Here is a 19,233-nt window from a genome sequence, read left to right on the forward strand (position 1 = left end):
CTCTACCCGTTAAAGCAGCTACTCTAATAGAACCCAAAAAGACTGTCAAGAGTGGACTGGCAAAGCATCAGTCTAAGACCAGTCGTAAGAAGGGCCTACTATGTCGCTGCTGTTGTGAGGAACACCTGGAAGACCTCTGTCCAGGGGATCTAAAGCTCCAAAACCTCGGGCCAGTAGGAGAGACTGCCCTTGGTGAGAATAACTCCCTTCCGCTAAAGTCTGAGTCTGTTCCAGTGCCTTGTGGGAGCTTCGGTCCTGCAGATGTGTTAAAGCTGCTAACCAGACGGAGTCTAAGTGTGATTCCTGTTCCACTGCTCCAGAATCCTGTGAAGGTGTTTGGTGATTGCCGAGTCCTACTTATGAACAGTCCAGTGTTGAAGGGACAACTACAGCTCCAAATCGGAGCATTGTATGCGGAGAGATTTGTTTTCCACTGGTTGACCAGTCCGCCCGTCGGTCGTTCTGAACCGGATACTCTGCTGCCCGTTCCGGTCCAAAGACCCAGCGTGGTTCTGCGTTTGGAACTATCAAGTCTCCAGAAGTTTCTTGTTCCTAAACTGCTAGGTCAATCTACAGTGTTGATATCTTCTCCACCTAATCAGCTGGCTATTGAGTCACAGTGTGCTGACCTCACTGAAGTAAAGAAAGCAGTGGCGTCCTCTCCGTACACCTCCAGTGACCAGTTCCCAGGAACATCCCTGTCACTTAAAAAATTTTCCCTGAACTTTGGGAAGAAGATGCTTCCTGTAATGATGCCTTCAGATTCCATGTGGCAGGTGGATGAAGAAGTTGAAGCTGAAGCTCTTCCATCTCTGTTCTTCACCAGTCCGGAGGAAGAGATGGTCCAGTTTTGTCTGAGTAACAAGCTGATGGGGCTTCCTGAATGTATGTCTTCTGCTTCCAAGTGGCTACTTGATACTAAGACAGAGACTTACTCATCCTCTAATCTAGAAGAGGAGGTCCAGTTTTTTCAGGGTACCAGGCTGAAGATGTTTCCTGTATGTATGCCTCCAGTTTCCATCTGGCTATTTGGTGAAGATCCCAAGACAGAAGTATTCTCATCTCTGCTTTCCACCGGTCTAAAGGAGAAGGTCCAATTTTCTTGTAATGATGGGCTTAAGTTGGATCCAGTGAACGTGTCTTCAGTTCCCAAGGAATCACATTATGTTGTGGTCAAATCGCAAGCTTCCAAGTCCCTGCTTTCAATTAACCAGGTGAAAGAAGTCCTGGCCCTTGTGTCTTCTGTGTGGGAAGCTGATCGTACTGGACTCAAAGAGACTGAGCATCCTGAGATCTCTAATGTCTCAAATACCTCATTCTACGAGAGGAATGTTGTGATGGCTATGACTGTGTGCTCCTATCCTTCTTCTACAGGTTGTTCTGGCGGGCTTGAAGAGGAGGGGCCGTAAAGGGGGGGTACTGTAACATCTCTGCTGGCATCACGGCATGGCCTCACATCTCTCACACAATCTTACCCACTGCTCCAGGCCATGATGTGGTTTCTGTTTCATGCCAGCTCCATAGTCTGTTCCTCTGCTCTGTGCATGCCTCATGGCTATGTGTATAGGGGGCCGGCGCCTGAACTCTCTGGTTCTTATAGGAATCAGGTGCATCTGTCCAATCAGTTCCTGACCAATTACCGAGCGGCCTCCTGTATATAGTGCAGCTCCACCCTGTGGTCTGGGCCTGTGCAATGTGTTTGCTCAGTTAGTGTTTTGCTTCTGAGTTTGCCAGGTCTAGCTCTGTGTTGCTCCCTCTCTGGAGGCTTTTCTCTGTGCATTTGCCTTTATCTTTGTCCGCCCTCCAGGAGGCAGAATATCCTGGTCCCTGTGTCTTTGTCCTTGTGTCTTGTTCCATTGCCTTGTCTGTACTTGGTCTTGTCTCGGTCTCCTTGTGTGTGGCTTCCTTCCCTGCTGTGTCTTTCCTTGTGTTCTCGGTCTGCTTGCACTCCGCACTCTTGCGGCTCTGCCTGCTCTGCATCTTGGTGGCTTAGCCGCTGCTCCGCACTTCTGCGGTTCTGCTCCGTCTTGCTCTGCTCCGCTCCCGTTGCTGCAGAAACCTCTTGCTGCAATTCCTCTCTGCAATCCTTGCGGTTCCACTCTGCTTAGCTTCTGCAGTATCTCTTGCTGCAGCTTCTCTCCACATTCTTTGTGGCTCTGCTCAGCTTTTGTCGCTACGCTACCGCTTGCTGCTTTTCCATTCCTATCTGCAGTCTTTCACTCCTCTCCTGTGTGAACAGGTCCCTACCTGTTCCTCCAAACTATATATCCCTACCTGTTCCTTCATCTCACTCACAATTGGACTGCACTCGGGTGTCATCTGAGTGCAGCCTGATTCTAATATTTCATCAGCTAGTCCTGTGTTTCCTGCCGTCCTAGCCAGTCCTGTCTCCTGCCGTCCTAAGTCAGTTCTGTCTCCTGCCGTCCTAGCAAGCCCTGTGTTCTCTGCCGTGTCTCTGCCAGCCCTGTGTTCCAAACTACAAATCTGTACCTGCACGTCCAGTGTGAACAGGCCCTTACCTGTTCCTTCATATACCACATCAACCAGTCCTGTGTTCTCTGCCGTGCCTCCCAATCCTGTGTTCCTGCCAGTCCTGCCGTTCCTGCCCTGCCTTCCAGTCCTGTGTTCCTGCTGTCCTAGCCAGTCCTGTTTCCTGCCGTGTCTCTGCCAGCCCTGTGTTCTCTGCCGTGTCTCTGCCAGCCCTGTCTCAGCTGTGCCAGCCTACTCGTCTGTGTTCCAGCCGTGCTCTTCTGCCAGTTCTGCCGAATGCCCGCACCAATCCTGGTCTTCCTGTCTCCCAAGTGGGATCAGCAGCCACAGCCAGACACCACCCTGGAGTAGCACCTGGCAGCTGCCTGCTGCACAAGCCTGTCCTCACCATCAGAGGCTCCAGTGAAAACCCAGGCAGCTGTCATAGTCACGCCCCTTCCAGGGTAGTCTGGCTTGTGGCACAGTGGGGCCACAAAACCCCCGAGCTCACGCCCACCAGTCAGGGCGCGAGCGTAACAGCGTGTGTGTATATATACACACAGTAGGGGAAATAAGTACTGTTTTTAAGTATTTGATTATATATAAAATACATTTTTTTAATTTTATTTTTTAATACATTACAAAATGTTCAATTTTGCTATGTAATCTGACAGCAGCATGATGTAGGGGCAGAGACACAGATGACAACGATGTATCACTTACTAGGCTTTGTTTTGCAGTTTCAATACAATGTGTTTTATCAGCAGGAGATTATCACTAATTACTAGATGTCTTGTAACTCCTGTTCCAACCACATCCTGACCACTGATTAGTCGTTACACAGCAGTACATCTGTAGCAAAGAAAACTGTGATTGTATCACCACTTCTGCACCCAATAAATAAAGGGATACATTGCTGGAATCTGGGTCTCTGCCCCTACATCCTGGTACTCTCAGATGTGGTAGCTAAAACTAGGGAACAAATTCCCTTTAAGAAAACAATGGGAAGCCACTTTTCCAAATAACACTTATCTTCAAAACTGCTGGTAACCTGATTTTTCTTTTAAAGTTCCTCTCTCAAGTTGAAAGCCTGCAGTATGCAGTATTGTGGACTATCGCCAAACATCACTCAGTGCCGCAGCCTCCTTTACTGTCTATCTTTTTTTTATTTACCTGCCATACGTGCTTGTGACCACTGCAGCCAATCACAAGAACACCAAAGTCGGTGATTGGCTACAACAGTCATGTGGATGTAAGTGATATCATTGCTGCAGGATAAGTAAACCGGGGACTGTAGAAAACCCCTTTAATGCTGGGACTATCTGCATTCGGGGTTGTACCAAAAAGCCTGATTGGGAATCTGGTCTGCACTGTGAGTTAACCCTTTTAATATGATGACTTTTCTTTTTGGAATTACTCTAATTTCCCTTCTGTCCCAATATACATTCATAGGAGACCTCTTTAATTAATATATATATATATATATATATATATATATATATATATATATATATATATATATATATATATATATATATATATAATATTTATTTAGATTTTGTCTTTTTTCTTCTCAGATGGATACAAATCCCTCGACCAGCTGAGTTTAACAATCCCCACAGCAGGTCACCCCGTGTCTCCTGCTCACCCACTCTCAGGATGCCCAGTCCCAAGTGTCCCACCCGCTGCCGAGCCTGTCCCCTACCTACAGAAACCCAACTCAGAACCTCAGACAATGGCTATGCTGAAAACCGCCCGTGAATGCCCGCAGGGCTCCAAACCCCCGAGTGGCTCCAAATCCGGAGTCCGGAACACGTCGGGGTGCGTCCACGCTGCAGACAGCAAGACGAGCAAGGGCCACAGTCATCCCAAGCAACAGAGAATAAGCAGGAGGAGAGCTACAAATGGCTGGATGCCTCTGGGGACGGCTTGCGAGAAGGCAGTTTACGTTGTGGTACGTGCCTCCATCTTACCCATCCTTCCATGCCCACAATTTGCAAGTTTTCCAGAAATAGGTCATGGCTCCCATCAGGATCTGCTGATTGTTGATGAACCCTTAAAACCCTTCTGTCCAAAGCGAAGAACCCCTTTCAGGACCTTTAATATTCTGCCTTTTTAGGTCCCAAATTCTGCATGAGATCGACCCTTATTTGCAGCAGGCGGCCATATTTCCTAAGAAGTAAGCAGATTGACCCCTACATAACAGTACAAGCTGTTTCCTGCCCTTATGTATGGAGCGGGCTCAGGAGCTGAGCCTGCACCATGCAGTCAGGATCTGCCTGTGTCAGAGCCAGGATCTGCTTGCTTCGATCACTGCAATTTGGCCATTTTTTTTTTACTGACGGGGGCATTTAAATTATGCCGATGGGTTTTCATGGCAGCCGGGGGCATGTTGTTTTTGTATCTTCACGTCCTTAAAAGCTGTAAATGCCGTTAAGACACTCATCATTAAGAAATGCATCAATCCCACTTTTTTTTTTTTTTTTTTTTTTTTTGTAGCAGAAAGTCGAAATGGTGCACACGGCGGACGTATTCCTAAAACTTGGAATAAATGACATTTTTGAAATGCTTTACTTTTTTTTCCCCCTCCCTTAGAATGAACCTGAGCCTGCTCTCCGAAGGAGTTACCAAGCCGTGGAGAGGAATGGAGAAATCATCCGAGTCCGAGATACTGTCTTGCTTAAATCTGGTCCCAGGAAAAAATCCATGCCGTATGTGGCCAAAATATCTGCTCTCTGGGAAGAGCCCAAAACTGGTAACAAAGACCTTTTTTTTTTTTCTCCTTTTTCCCCCCCCCCTTTTCTTAAAGCAGGTCTTTACCCCTACATCATTGTGTTCTCAGATTACATAGCAGAGACCCTGATTCCAGAAATATGTCACTTACTAGGGGGAGTTTCACTGTTTTAATAAAATGATTGTTTTATCAGCAGGAGATTATCACTACAGGACTAGATGTTTCGTGCCTCCTGGTCATTTGGTACATTTAACCCTGCCGCCACCACTGAGTAGCAGCTTTCTGTCGTCCATATACTATATACACAGAAAGCTGTCAATCAGTGGTGTGGGGGGCATGGTTACACAGGGCTCAGCATTCACAGCTCTGCTACATCTGCAACAGAAAACAGTGATTGTGTCACAGCTTCTGCACCCAGTAAACCTAGTGACACATCAGTGGAATCAGGGTCTGTACCCCTACATCAGGTTATATAATAAACACCTGCTGATAGAGTGCCCATTGTTTTTTTTGTTTTTTTTTAATAGGACACATGAAATGTATCCGCTTCTTCACCCTCTTGGACTGCTCTTTCACTTAATAAACTCTTTATTCATTAAGATCGCTTTCCCCATTGCTGAGATAGGAGATGACAGTTGGTGCTCCTAAAGTTCTATGGAGGGGGAGGAGCTAGAGGCCGTCAGACATTCTGCTGCAAATTCCATAGAACTTTATGAGCACCAACTGTCATCTCCTTAAATACAAAGTTTTCAAAGTGAATAATCCGTCCAGGAGGAGAAAGAAGCAGAGTTCTCTGATGTATTATATGCACTGTTGATTTCTAAAATAAAAATGAAAAACATGGTCACTCTTTAACATCCATATTAGATATGTTGTCTGGCTGTAGCTGTAGATCATGTATTTAAGCCGTTGGCACAGTGTGATGACTGTCACCCATTTTTTTGCTAGGTGAGCTGATGATGAGTCTCTTCTGGTACTACCGGCCAGAGCACACTCAGGGAGGACGAAATCCCAGTATGCACCAGGTCAGAGGCCATTCCTCTGTATGGAAATAATGTAATTGTAAAGTTGCATCTTTTTAACCCCTTAACGACCAAAGGTATTTTTGGTTTTGCATTTTCATTTTTCGCTCCCAGAGCCATAACTTTTTTTTATTTTTCCGTCAATATGGCCATGTGAGGGCTTGTTTTTTGTGGGACGAATTGTACTTTTGAACAACACCATTTTAATGATACCATTTTGGTGCCGATCCGATCTTTTGATCACCCGTTATTGCATTTTAAGTATCGGGACCAAAAAACTGTAATGCTGGCATTTTGATTTTTTTTTTTCTTTTCTCGCTACGCCGCTTAGCGATCAGGTTAATCCTTTTTTTTTTATTGATAGATCGGACGACTCTGAACACAGCGATACCAAATATGTGTATGTTTGACTTTTTATTTTTTTTTATTTTTATGTTTTTTAATGTTTTATTTTGAATGGGGCGAAAGGGAGGTAATTTAAATTTTTATTTTTTGTCACACCCACCATCGATGACCCACAATCACGTGAAGGGGGCCACCGATGGGCGGGATTTCCGGCTTGATGGCCGGAAGTGCGAGTTAAATGTCGCTGTCAGAATTTTACAGCGTCATTTAACGGGTTAATAGCCACGGGTGGATCGCGATTACACCTACGGCTGTTGAAAACAGCTGACATGTGCCGGGAAAGATGTGGGCTCAGCGCCAGAGCTCACACCAAAGGGAGGGAGTCTGACATCTGCGTAAATGTACGGCCAATGTCTGAAAGGGGTTAAAGAGTACCCGTCGCCTGTCAAAATTGTCTATTTTTTTTATCTTATTCTTTTCCCACTGCTCTTCTGTGTATTCCACACTTTTCTTTTCTAAAACTTCTACCATCCGATTCCAGACATATGGGCATTTTTATTTAATGCAATTTTGGTCTATTATGGTCTTTAATAAAGGGGCGTGGCTTGTGAGGTAATTATGCAGAGCAACCTAAAGACACACCCCTGCGGAATCATGTGAGCAACGCCCCCTTAGAAAGACTATAAAAATTAGCACTCGTATATCTGTAACTAGTGGATTTAAAAACAAAAAGCAACATAATCAGGGGAACAGAATAAAATACGGTCAAAAACTGGACACTTTTGACCTCTTGAGAGGTTCTCTTTATTTTTTACTACGTAAAAATAATGTCAGGATCTGTAGTAAAATAAGCCGATTACAGGGTGTCCTGCTCCTGCCATCAGCTGTTAATTTCTAGGGGTAATAAGCAGAAAGCACTCGGCTATCCTGCATTGCCCCCGCAGGGAAAATGAAGTACTGCACAATTCTTTATCAAACCAGTGGGCTGCCTATGTAGTGGACAGTAGTACTGGGTCCTTCAAAGCCAGAAACTCTATTTTATATCCTCTTTCCAGCATTGCTAACATTTAATTATCCTGTACTGTGCTTAGCTCAACCTTCCCAGGTCCGGTGCGAAGCCTCCGCTGCTGCTCTTGGTATCTGTTGTTGTCAGCAGCGCTGATGTCATGTTGACAGCGCTGCAGCAAATCCGTGAGTTTAGCGGCTCTGCCTGAGATGAGGGCAAGAGCTGCACAGGGCCACTGATCCTTCCCCAGGTCCACTCACTGTGCGTAGGTAAAACTGGTCCAGAGAATGAAAAATGAGGGGGGTTTCCTAGAGAGATGGGGAAGTTATATCCTGTGAGTTCCAGTTGACAGTCCTCCTACATGCCACAATGAAATGATCTTTTTTGACTCTTTTGCAGAATGAGATATTTGCATCCCGTCATCAAGATGAGAACAGTATTGCGTGCATCGAGGAAAAGTGCTATGTCCTGACATTTGCAGAGTACTGCAGGTAGGGGGCAGTCTTGCACCATGTATTTCGCTGGGCCTGAATCGCCTGTGTATTATCTATCACATCTAAGCCAAACTGTAGAACCAGAAAGGGATTTTATCTTATTAAAATGATAATTAATAAAAAAAAAATGGAAATATAACGTGAACAGTATTTATGTAAAATGCACTGACCTGTATATATGTGTATGCAAATGTATATATGTGTATATACAGTGGGGAAAAGAAGTATGTGATACACTGCCGATTTTTGCAAGTTTTCCCACCTACAAAAAATGGAGAGGTCTGTAATTTTTTATCATAGGTACAATTCAACTGTGAGAGACGATTCTAGAATAAAAACCAGAAAATCACATTGCATGATTTTTACGTAATTCCTTTGTGTTTTGTTGTATGAAATAAGTATTTGACTACCTACCAACCAGCAGGAATTCTGGCTCTCACAGACCTGTTAGTTTTTCTTTAAGAAGCCCTCCTACTCTGAACTCATTACCTGTATTAATTGTACCTGTTTGAACTCGTTCCCTGTATAAAAGACACCTGTCCACACAATCAATCACACTCCAACCTCTCCACCATGGCCAAGACCAAAGAGCTGTCTAAGGACACCAGGGACAATATTGTAGACATGCAAAAGGCTGGTATGAACTACAAGACAATAGGCAAGCAGCTTGGTGAGAACACAACAACTGTTGGCACAATTATTACAAAATGGAAGAAACACAAGATAACTGTCAATCTTCCTCTGTCTGCAGCTTCATGCAAGATCTCGCCTCTTTGGGTAAAGACAATTCTGAGAAAGGTCAGGAATCAGCCCAGAACTACACGGAAAGACCTGGTCAATGACCACAAGATAGCTGGAACCACATTCTCAAACATTACCATTAGTAACACACTATGCCGTCATGGATTAAAATTCTTCAGGGCACACAAGGTCCCCCTGCTCACGCCAGCACATGTCCAGGCCCGTTTGAAGTTCGCCAATGACCATCTGGATGATCCAGAGGAGGCATGGGAGAAAGTCATGGGATCCGATTAATCCAAAATAGTACTTTTTGCTATTAACTCCATTCATCATATTTTGAGGAAGAAGGATGAGAACAGCCACAAGAAGAACACTGTACCAACCATGAAGCATGGTGGGGGATACATCATACATTGGGGGTGACTGCACTGTATTGAAGGGAGGATGGATGGGGTCATGTATCGCAAGATTTTGGCCAGCAACCTCCTGAGCAAGAGCAGTGAAGATGGGCCATGGTTGGGTCTTCCAGCATGAAAATGACCTGAAGCACACAGCCAGGACAACTAAGGAGTGGCTCCGTAAGAAGCATTTCAAGATCTTGGAGGGGCCTAGCCAGTCTCCAGACCTGAACCCAATAGAAAATCTTTGGAGGGAGCTGAAACTCAATGATGCACAATGACAGCCCCGAAACCTGAAAGATCTGGAGAAGATCTGTATGGAGCAGTGGGCCAAAATCTGATCCAGTGTGTGCAAACTTGGTTAAGAACTACAGGAAACGTTTGACCTCTGTAATTGCAAACAAAGATTTTTGTACAAGTATTAAGTTCTGTTTTTCTATTGTAGCAAATACTTATTTCATGCAATAAAATGCAAATTAATTATGTAACAATCATACAATGTGATTTTTCTGGATTTTTTTAGATTCTGTCTCACAGTTGTATACCTACGATAAAAATTACCGACCTCTCCATTATTTGTAGGTGGGAAAACTTGCAAAATCAGCAGTGTATCAAATACTTATTTTCCCAAATGTATGTATGTATGTATATATATATATATATATATATATATATATATATATATGTATGTATTTGTCTATATGTATGCATACATTGCTGATAATAGTGTTCGTCTTATAATCCGGACGGGGGGCAGCTTCCTATGATCGAGGAGCATCTAAGTAGTGGGGCTGTTCTTTCCTCCTGCCCAACACTGATTTGTCTGAATAGGGCCGGAGAGGAAGCTACAAGAACCTGCACAAATGCTGCATGTCCAGAGTACTTGAAGGACCTTGATTTTATCAGTCACAAGCCTGCAGATAGCTACAAAGTGTAGTAGTGTATAAAGTGTGTGTGCTGATGTAGCAGAGCTGTGTGTGTGAATTTTGATGTAGAAGAAATTACTGTATATGTATTAGATCTTTTTGTGTATACATACAGCAGAGCTATGTGTAGCAGAGTTGTTTGTGTATGTAGCACGAACGGTGTGTGTGCGCATAAAGCCGAGTTGAGTGTATATATAGCAGATGTGTGTGTATGTAGCAAATCTGAGTGTGTGTAGCAGTGTTGTGTTATTATGTAGCAGAGCTGAATATGTGGAAGTAGCTGAGCTGTGTGTGTACTGTAACAATAGACCTACTGTCTGTTATCTACATATTCTACCCCAGTGCATTTACAACTAGTGATAATGACCCCTCCACTTTACACTGCAGGAAAGTTTTTGTATTTTCTGCTGCCTAAACCTGGGGTGCGTCTTATAGTTATATCCTATGGTATATCATTATACTGTATTCTGTGTTGCCTTATTTTTTGCAGATTTTGTGCCTTGGTGAAGCGTCGGAAGGAGGGCTGTCCAAACAGGAAAGCCTTGATCGTCCCTCCCTCAGAAGAATATTGCACCCCCATACATCGCAGGGCTCCAGACAGCACCGACCCAGAACTAGTATTCTTATGCCGGCATGTCTACGATTTCAGACACGGCCGCATCCTGAAGAACCCGCAGTAGTAGAAGCTTCTGAAAGGAGACATCAACCTAAAAAGTCGGTGTCCGAGTTCAAGGCCTTCGCAGCCTAAGACTGCTTCAGACATCTTCCCAGCCACATCCCCGAGAAGAGAGGAGAGCTGGGAACTTCTTGTAGTAGCCCCTTCGGCTCTGGATTCAGGAACAGACACTGGTTACAGTACTCTGCAGTTGAAAGCACAGCACTTCGTTAGAGATGAGCAGTAATTAAAAAGAAAAAACAAAGAAAAAGAAAATGAGAAAAAATATAACATATAAATATATATATAAATATAATAAAGTATATATATATATTATATATATATATTGGGGAAGCATAAGCCAGTACATCAGGTCCAGAACCATGGTTGTAAGGTTGTGTAGGGATGTGTCAGTGCATGATTGGACCTCGTTTGGTCCAAATGCCTTAATATGTCACACAGGTCCCTTTCATACCCACACGATAATACTTCTGGATGTTCAGGCAGGTTTTTGTTTTTCCCCGTTTTTTTTATTTTGATTTTGTAAGAACATAAATTGTTCTGTTTAATTAACTTATTGTGTAGCCCAGATCGCCCATCGATTCAGGTTGTCTGACAATATTACACACATTGCTCTTCTCATCAGTTGTATTAAGTATATTTTCCCCTTTTTGAATTGATTTTAAGCATTGGCCACGAGAAAGAGATCCAGACATAATTGTTTCTTGCAGACAAGCCTAACTCCTCACTGTATCGATGTAGTAAGTAGTTGTCTTAAAGAGCATCTGTCAGCGGGTAACGAATGAGTCCATGTTGGCTTACATTAGTCAGGTATAGGCCGATAGGATCAGCTGATCATCCACTAGGATGATGGGAATTATTTAAAGAGGACCTGTCACCATGGTCCAGTTTTTGCTCTTATTTTATTCCTGCTGCTCCCGTAAACGTTCTGGTTTTTGTGTTTTAAAAATTTGTCATACGGTTCCAGAGATATGGACGTTCTTATTTAGTATTAGTGTTACTTTTTTTTTGGTCTGTACCTAGGGGGCATGGCTCCCAGACTCCTCTGGGGCGTGTCTTTAATTTGCTCTAGCATTATTACCCTATGAGTAATGTCCCCCTTGGTAAAGATCATAAAAGTTAGCTGCATAAATTGCGAGGAAAAAAAAAAGGACATTTTTTTTTCTTTGCTTTTATTTTCTGAAGAATAGACCTGTTACTACTTTTAATCGCTTGGTATCTTTTGAAAGTCTGAAGCTGTTAAAAGATGCACAAAAGGACAGAACAGGAAGCATCAGAACAGGAAGTCTTTTTCTGCAAAAAAAAAAAGTGAAAATATTAATTCTTTTGATCATTATTTATTTTTAGCTTTTTTTTGTGTGTGTGTGGCATTTTCAGTGCAGTGTGAACACGCCCTTACTCTTAACCAACGCAGCATTTCACGGAAAATCTAATTGGCCAATAACAGCAAGAAGAGTCAAGGGGCTCCCCCTGCCTGGCTCAGTGACAGGTCCGTCACCTTTTATGTATAGTTAATCTTGTGAATTAATCTCCGCTTTATGTCTGCATGTCATATTGAGGGCATATGGATGTAAAAAGGGGGGCCAACCCAGAATGCACCTTCTAAGAAACTCTTCCCATAGTACAATATATTTTTATTGTATCATTCTAAAAAACCTGATTTAGTGACAGATGCTCTTTAATATGTTTGGCTTTTTTCCCCAGATAATTAAAATTCACAATTTTTAAGGTTGCATTTTATAAAAGATTAATTAGAGGACCCGTGACAAGGAAAAAGTGGTCAGTTTTTGCTTTTATTTTCTTTTTTCTCGCAGCTTTCCTGAGTATTTTATTTTTGTTATATTTTTTTTAATTTTTAAAATCTGCCTTACAGTTCCAGAGATATGGGCCTTTTTATTCAGTGCTAATTTTTATGGTTGGAGGGCGTGGCTCACAGGGTAATTATGTAGAGGAGCCTAAAGACACGCCCCCAAGGAATCCTGTGAGCCACGCCCCCTTCGAAAAGACATTATAAACTAGCACTAAATACACAGGCCAATGTCTCTGAACCATATGGCGGATTTAATAAACGAAAAAAACACAGTAGTCAGGGGAACAACGAGTATAAAGTAAGATTAAAAAACAGCCATTCTTGATTTGGTGACAGGTCTGCTTTAAATGCCCCTGCCAAAAAAAAAAATCCCAAGTCCCATTTTCTGAAAACTGCTACCCGATTGCTTAATATATTTGCCATTTGCCTTATGTGTATACAATCTAGATACACTTTTCGTTATCAGAAGTCCAGATACTGAATTTTGCTAGCGAAAAAAAAAAATTACACTTTAAAACAAAACAAAAAAAGAAAAACATTTTAAAAATTTTACAAAATCATCACAAAAAAGAAACCAAAGGACATTTTGTACCAGAAAACATTAAATGGAATCTGAATAACTGGTAGATGATCTCCGTAGCTTGCACTAGTCCATTGACTAAATGATCATAGATCTGATTCTGTAATCACTGAATTAAATTATAATTCCGCATTTTCAGTTGTATTGCCCAAATTAGGCACATGAAAACCCAGGTTCTGGGAAAAAAAAAAAGTACGAGGGGGTGGATTGGGGATCGGATATTAATGAAACCAAAGACGTGTTCTTCCGTTATAGAGATTTACAACTGACCAGACACTTGGGATAAATCTTTAGGATCTAGAGACTTTATTTTTATTATTATTATTATTTTTTCAACGTCCGTCCCAATTGGTTACCTATAATACCATGAGTATTTGTAAAGAAAGACACAAATAAGGTTCCACCTCTAAGATCTCGGCCAATTACCAGAGCAGGGGCTTGGAGAGGATGAGTTGAGTGGAGAGGCTGGCAACGCATGCATCCTGCTATTCTATTTAAAGTTTATGGCACCTACAAAAATCGGCGTATCTTCAGGGCTATAGACTTAGAATCAAGCGGCACACCGCCTGTGCTATCAGTGGCTCCATTTATCTCTTCCTGACAATGGTCTTTTGTACACAGAATAACCTGGGAAGCCATGAGTCTGCTTGTCCTGATGATTGTAGGGAGGGTACTAGCAGTAGGATACAAATCACTGTTCTGGTGATCAGTGGGGGTCCGAATGGTGGGACAAAGATCTCATGGTGCTGGTGATCAATGGAGGTCTGAATGGTGGGACAGAGATCTCCTGTTCTGGTCACCAGTGGAGGTCCGAGTCGTAGGACAAAGATCTCCTGTTCTAGTGATCAGTGGTGGTGGGAAAGAGATTTATTGTTCTGGTGATTTGTGGGAGTCCAAGCGGTTGGAACCAGTTCTTAAATTCTGACGATCAGTGGTGATCCCAGTGGTGGGACACAGGTCTTCTGTTCTGGTAATCAGTGAGGGAAACGGTGGCATTGGGACACAAGCCTCCTATTCTAGTGATCAGTGGAGTCCCAGCTGTGGCATAGTCTCCTGTTCTAGAGATCAGTGGGGGTCCCAGTGTTGGAACAACAGTCTTCTGGTCTGGCCATTCCGAGTGGTGGGACAGTTTTCCTGTTCTAGTAATCAGTGAGGGTAACAGGCATCGTTGAGACAAAAGTCTCCTGTTCTAGTGATCAGTTGGGTCCATACCAATCATTTATTGCCTAACAAATGGCTAGGTGATAATTTAGGTAGACCTAAATGCCCCTTCAATTTTGCCTACTTCTAACTAATGAAGCCCGTTGTGTCCAATGGTTAATTGATCACCAAACTCAGCTGCATCTTGTTCCTCTCTTGTGATCAGTGGACTCTATTTTTTGGGGTAATAGAAAAGGAGATGCCTTCATCCACTTGATTAAAGTGTGAAGTCTGAGAGATTCACTAAATTATAGAAACTAAACTACCGTATATAAAGTCAGATGGGAACATCAAGAGTAACAAAAAGATTGTTTTACCCCATCGTATTAGATGAAAACAAAATTCTTTTTTTCATGATTGTGATCCGAGCAGGAGATGCTCCTGGAATCTGACAGGTCTTGTGAAATTTACTTTCCATTAGACATAAATAAAATACACGTATGGGATTATATACACTTTATGTATCCAACAAAAAAAATCATCGGTGGATGTGTTGAGTCCATCTGGCAGCAGTAAGGACACCTTCACAATTCTCCTTTTGTTAGATGGAACATTTGAGCTCATGCAATGATGTCACCAGATTAGAGTCTTTGTTGGGTCCAAAACTGTCTTTGATCCTCTTTGTACCAGAATCTTCCCTTAATGACCACCTACTGAACAGAAATTGCAAAACGTTGTACAATTAAGTGGTGGCACCTCTGCACAATTTGGTACGGAGTCCTGAGATATGGCCACCTTTAGAAGTTCCTTCTGGAAACAAATTCCTTCTAGTCGAACCATCAACATAAGAGATTCCATGTTTCCTTTTCTACCGGCCTACAGGGTTCCTTACTGTTGCTTGTGGCACTGAAAATCCGCCCAAATTGACTGCCTTATGATTTTATGATGAATGCAATTCTGTGACCTCAGAAGAAGTGTCGAGGTGTCCCATGTGGTGGGCCCGCGAGGTCTATCCTGAGACAAACCCATTGAAAGTATTTTCTGAATTCGTAAACTTTGCAGTTTGTTTAATAATATAAAAACAAAACCGGGCTTTACTCGCCCTCCCTAGGTCCAGCGCTGAGCCTCAGCTTCTGCTCCCTTTGTTATTGTTTGCAGCATTGACGATACATCGACAGCGCTGCAGTCGATCAGTGAGCTCAACCCCTCGTGCTGTCAGTGCGGAGCTCGATTATTTTCAGCGCTGCAGACGATACCAGGAGCACCAGGGGGAGACTCAGAGCTTGACCAAGGGAGGGTGAGTAAATCACTGTTTGCTTTTGAAACAAAACAGGAGGACAGTGCTTTTCCAAAACCACTTTAATGTACTGCAGTAAAATCTAGCATTTGTGTAAGAACAGTACTAGTCTCAGCTCAAGTACTGCATCCTGGTTTCTTCCAAAAATTTGATATGTATTTATGTTGTATGTATGGTACCAAGAAAATGTCACATCCCCAATATGAACCATGGGGAAGGAAAGACAAATGTGAACTTGACTTGCCACATTGAAATAGTATTTTTCGAAATACCTATAAAAAATTAAATGTACCAGAGTTTGACACGAAGCTTTAAGTGATGTAATGTTACCTGTTTATATTCTGTTACAATGACTAGTTTGGAAAACTTAGCAACTATGAGATTTGCGAGATTTATCAATTGATTCCTTAGTTTTTTTTTCTTCTCTGGATAGTTTCAATGTATAGCACTTAGTTTGACTTCTTAATTATAAATTCTTGCTCCACCCCATTAAAAAAAAAAAGATTTGGAATAGTTTATTTTTGCAAGCCATGCATGTTGTACACCTCTCATTCTTGTAGGAGACGTTCGTCCCCAAAAGTCGTCTAATGGAGACATAAAGGATGATCTGTGTGTGTCTGGAAAGCGTTAATGGTTCTCATTTCAGCAGCTACATATGATAAACCAACCTATGCATGATAAACCTTATAGCTGCAGAAGCTGCTTCCTCAAGCATTCGGAAAGACATTTGCTGTATAACCCTTTACAATATATGCCATCTATGAACCTAAAGTGATGCTCCAGCAGTGAGATATTACACTGTGAAGTTCAGTCTGAAAATGCATTGGGTGGTGAGGACGCACTTACAGCTCCTTAGCCTATTTGTTTTGTATTCCCAAAATAGCGGCACCCTAAACTAAACAAATCATTACTATGGCAGTGTAGCCCTCTAAAATATATGCCAGTCAATACCTTTGTGAACCTAAGGTGATGCTCCAGCAGCGAGAAATTGCACTTTGAAGTTTAGCCTGAAAATGCATTGGGTTGTGACAATGCACTTACAGCTCCTTAGCCTCTTCTGTATTTCTGAAATTGTTCCACTCTCCCCTGGCTGAGTGACCACTCAGTAGCCAGTGTACCATAGCAAACGATCTGTCAATAAGCCAGGGGGAGGGTGTTGCTAGTTCAGGAACACAGACGAGGCGGAGGAGCTGTAGTGCATCATGACACCCCGATGCACTCCCAAACAAATACAAAACTCAGTTTCTCGCTAGTGGAGCATCACTTTGTAATCATAAGGTATTGACGGGTTTATTTTTTTTTTCAAGGGCTACCCTGTCCTATTAATGGTTTGGGGCAGGAGGGGGTAAACATTTCTGACAAGTTCCCTTTAAAAAGTTTTACCATCTTAATAAGTGATGGCATTTCACTAGGAACTAAATTCACGTAATAATCAGGGTTTCTAGCCTCTCGAACCCTCCCTGATCCTGAGAAAAGTCCTACTTTAGTGCTACGTCCTCTTTTTCCTTTGCAGGGGTGTTCCCAGCATGGCCTACTTACATGAATTGATCTGTGTTGCAGAAGGTTTTCGGGAGCACGCCTATGCAGAGAACACAGAGCAGGGTTTTCCCTTCCTTCTCAGCTTTGTCAGGGTCCTTGGGCTTGAACACCCAGAGATCATTATGTGATTTCTCCCATGCAGGCCTAAGTTTCTTTATAGATGCAAAAAAAAATCCATGGATTTATGGGATCCTGTTTTCCCAAGAAGCACAGTCAGTGGGAGGAGTAACACCCGACTACACACAGGCGTTGTCTGTAGCTATGGAGACACATAGGTCTGTGTATGAGCAGCATACACTTGGTGAAGACTTGCAAAATTACTTCATATTTTGTCATCACCAGATTACATCCTTTAGTGTTCTTACTCATGTCATGGGTCACATAGATGGAGTAGTGGGAAAGCGCGCCATACTCTGTATGAGTCTGCAGCACCTTTACAGTTGTGGTCAACATTATTGTCATCCCCGAGTATTTAGTACGCCATGTAAAAGATCTTCTGAAATAAAGTATTTCGTGAAACTGCATCCCGGCTTCTATAGTTCCAAATACTACCAAGAAGACTGCAATTCATGGGACAGTCAAGAACCTTCCAAGATGTGGTGGAAAGAGGGAACATGGATGAGAGAACCCTTCGAAAGTTGTCTTGAAATGTGGCAAAAAGCTACGTACAATGAAGAACTTCACACTGGAGACATCGGGATGGATGGTTTCAACCCACACAATACACCGAAAAAATATTTTATGGCCAAAGGCCAGAGAAGACCCCACTGCTTACAGAAAGTCCTAAGAAAGAGCTACTAATCCTCGGTGAACATTACGTAGACAGCCGCAATACTAACTGGAGAATGCTATACAGGGAAATGAACCCAAACGAACGATGTTTAGGCAACATGTCATGTTTATAGACGAAAAGTAGGTGATGGATCCATAATGTTGTGCGGCAGCGTCGGGGACAAAAAGCCTTAAACGTTTTACAAGGGGCGTAGACATCAGAGCATTTTAGAGCAAAATGTTCTCCCAATTTAAAGGGAATCTGTCAGTAGGATCACCCCTCTAAGATATCTATATGGGCATGTAGGTCACGGGAAGCTGAATAAAATGATACCGTGATATCCGCAATCCGATAATTTATTCCAGAGAAATCCACGTTTTTCTTATATGTAAATGAGGTGTTAAGATCTTTGGGTGGGACATAGATCTCTCCGAGACTCCACCTCCAGCACTTACTATAAATGAAAGGGGAGTTATAACTCATAAACGGCTGCAAATTTTAACAGTAAATTGTAAAAGTGCTTGTATTATATTTATAAGCTCTATGTGACCATAACGACCTATGAAGATGAGAATATATGCCATTAAACCTTGTAAAATAATTATAGATTAGAGCAGAGTAAATCGATTTGCAGGAGCCTGGTCCAAAGGACACGTCAGTAAATTATATTGACTATTGTCACAAATTAATCTCACCTGCGATTGTTATAGAAATGTGAATTAACCTTCGATCCAGCTCGTGTCACATTATCTGTACATTGAGTGGTCCCATCATGCTTCCAGACCATCCCGTTTATGCAATAATGAATGTTAGGAGAATTACATAGATAATGGGAAATAAATATTAGAAATGAAAAGAAAAAATATCTGGACAGTCCTTAATGGGGTTGTCCACTACTTTGATATTGACGCCCTATCCTTAATAGAAGTCACTCTCTTCTCCTCTGAAAGTTTGGGTTTGCACATCTCTAGTTATCACTACTGGAAAACCCCTTAAAGGGAACCTGTCACCCCGTTTTTTGAGATTGAGCTATAAATACTGTTAAATAGGGCCTGTGCTGTGTGTTCCTATAGTGTATGTAGTGTACCCCGATTCCCCACCTATGCTGAGAAATAACTTACCAAAGTCGCCGTTTTCGCCTGTCAATCAGGCAGGTCAGGTCAGGTGGGCGTGGTGACATCGCTGGTTCTTCCTCAGCTTTACGTTGGTGGCGTAGTGGTGAACAAGCAGCGCGCGATCTGCGCTGTCATCCCTTTCGTCGGTGGGGGCGGCCATCTTCCTGGG

General features: G+C 42.7%; 1 protein-coding gene across 2 annotated transcripts in view; it reads left to right on the plus strand.

The window, feature by feature from the left end:
* Positions 1 to 16,149, plus strand: part of BAHD1 (bromo adjacent homology domain containing 1) — a 192,355-nt gene extending 176,206 nt beyond the window's left edge. For both annotated transcript variants that reach the window (XM_069729644.1, XM_069729653.1), the window contains exons 3-7: positions 4,047 to 4,423; positions 5,065 to 5,224; positions 6,152 to 6,228; positions 7,976 to 8,067; positions 10,626 to 16,149. In XM_069729644.1, coding sequence (XP_069585745.1) covers positions 4,047 to 4,423; positions 5,065 to 5,224; positions 6,152 to 6,228; positions 7,976 to 8,067; positions 10,626 to 10,815 — 896 coding nt within the window. In that variant the 3' untranslated portion in view covers positions 10,816 to 16,149. The remainder of the gene's footprint in view (positions 1 to 4,046; positions 4,424 to 5,064; positions 5,225 to 6,151; positions 6,229 to 7,975; positions 8,068 to 10,625) is intronic.
* Positions 16,150 to 19,233: the final 3,084 nt, after the last annotated feature.

The sequence above is a fragment of the Ranitomeya imitator genome, chromosome 1 (genome assembly GCF_032444005.1).
Source record: "Ranitomeya imitator isolate aRanImi1 chromosome 1, aRanImi1.pri, whole genome shotgun sequence".
NCBI classification, from domain to species: Eukaryota; Metazoa; Chordata; class Amphibia; order Anura; family Dendrobatidae; genus Ranitomeya; species Ranitomeya imitator.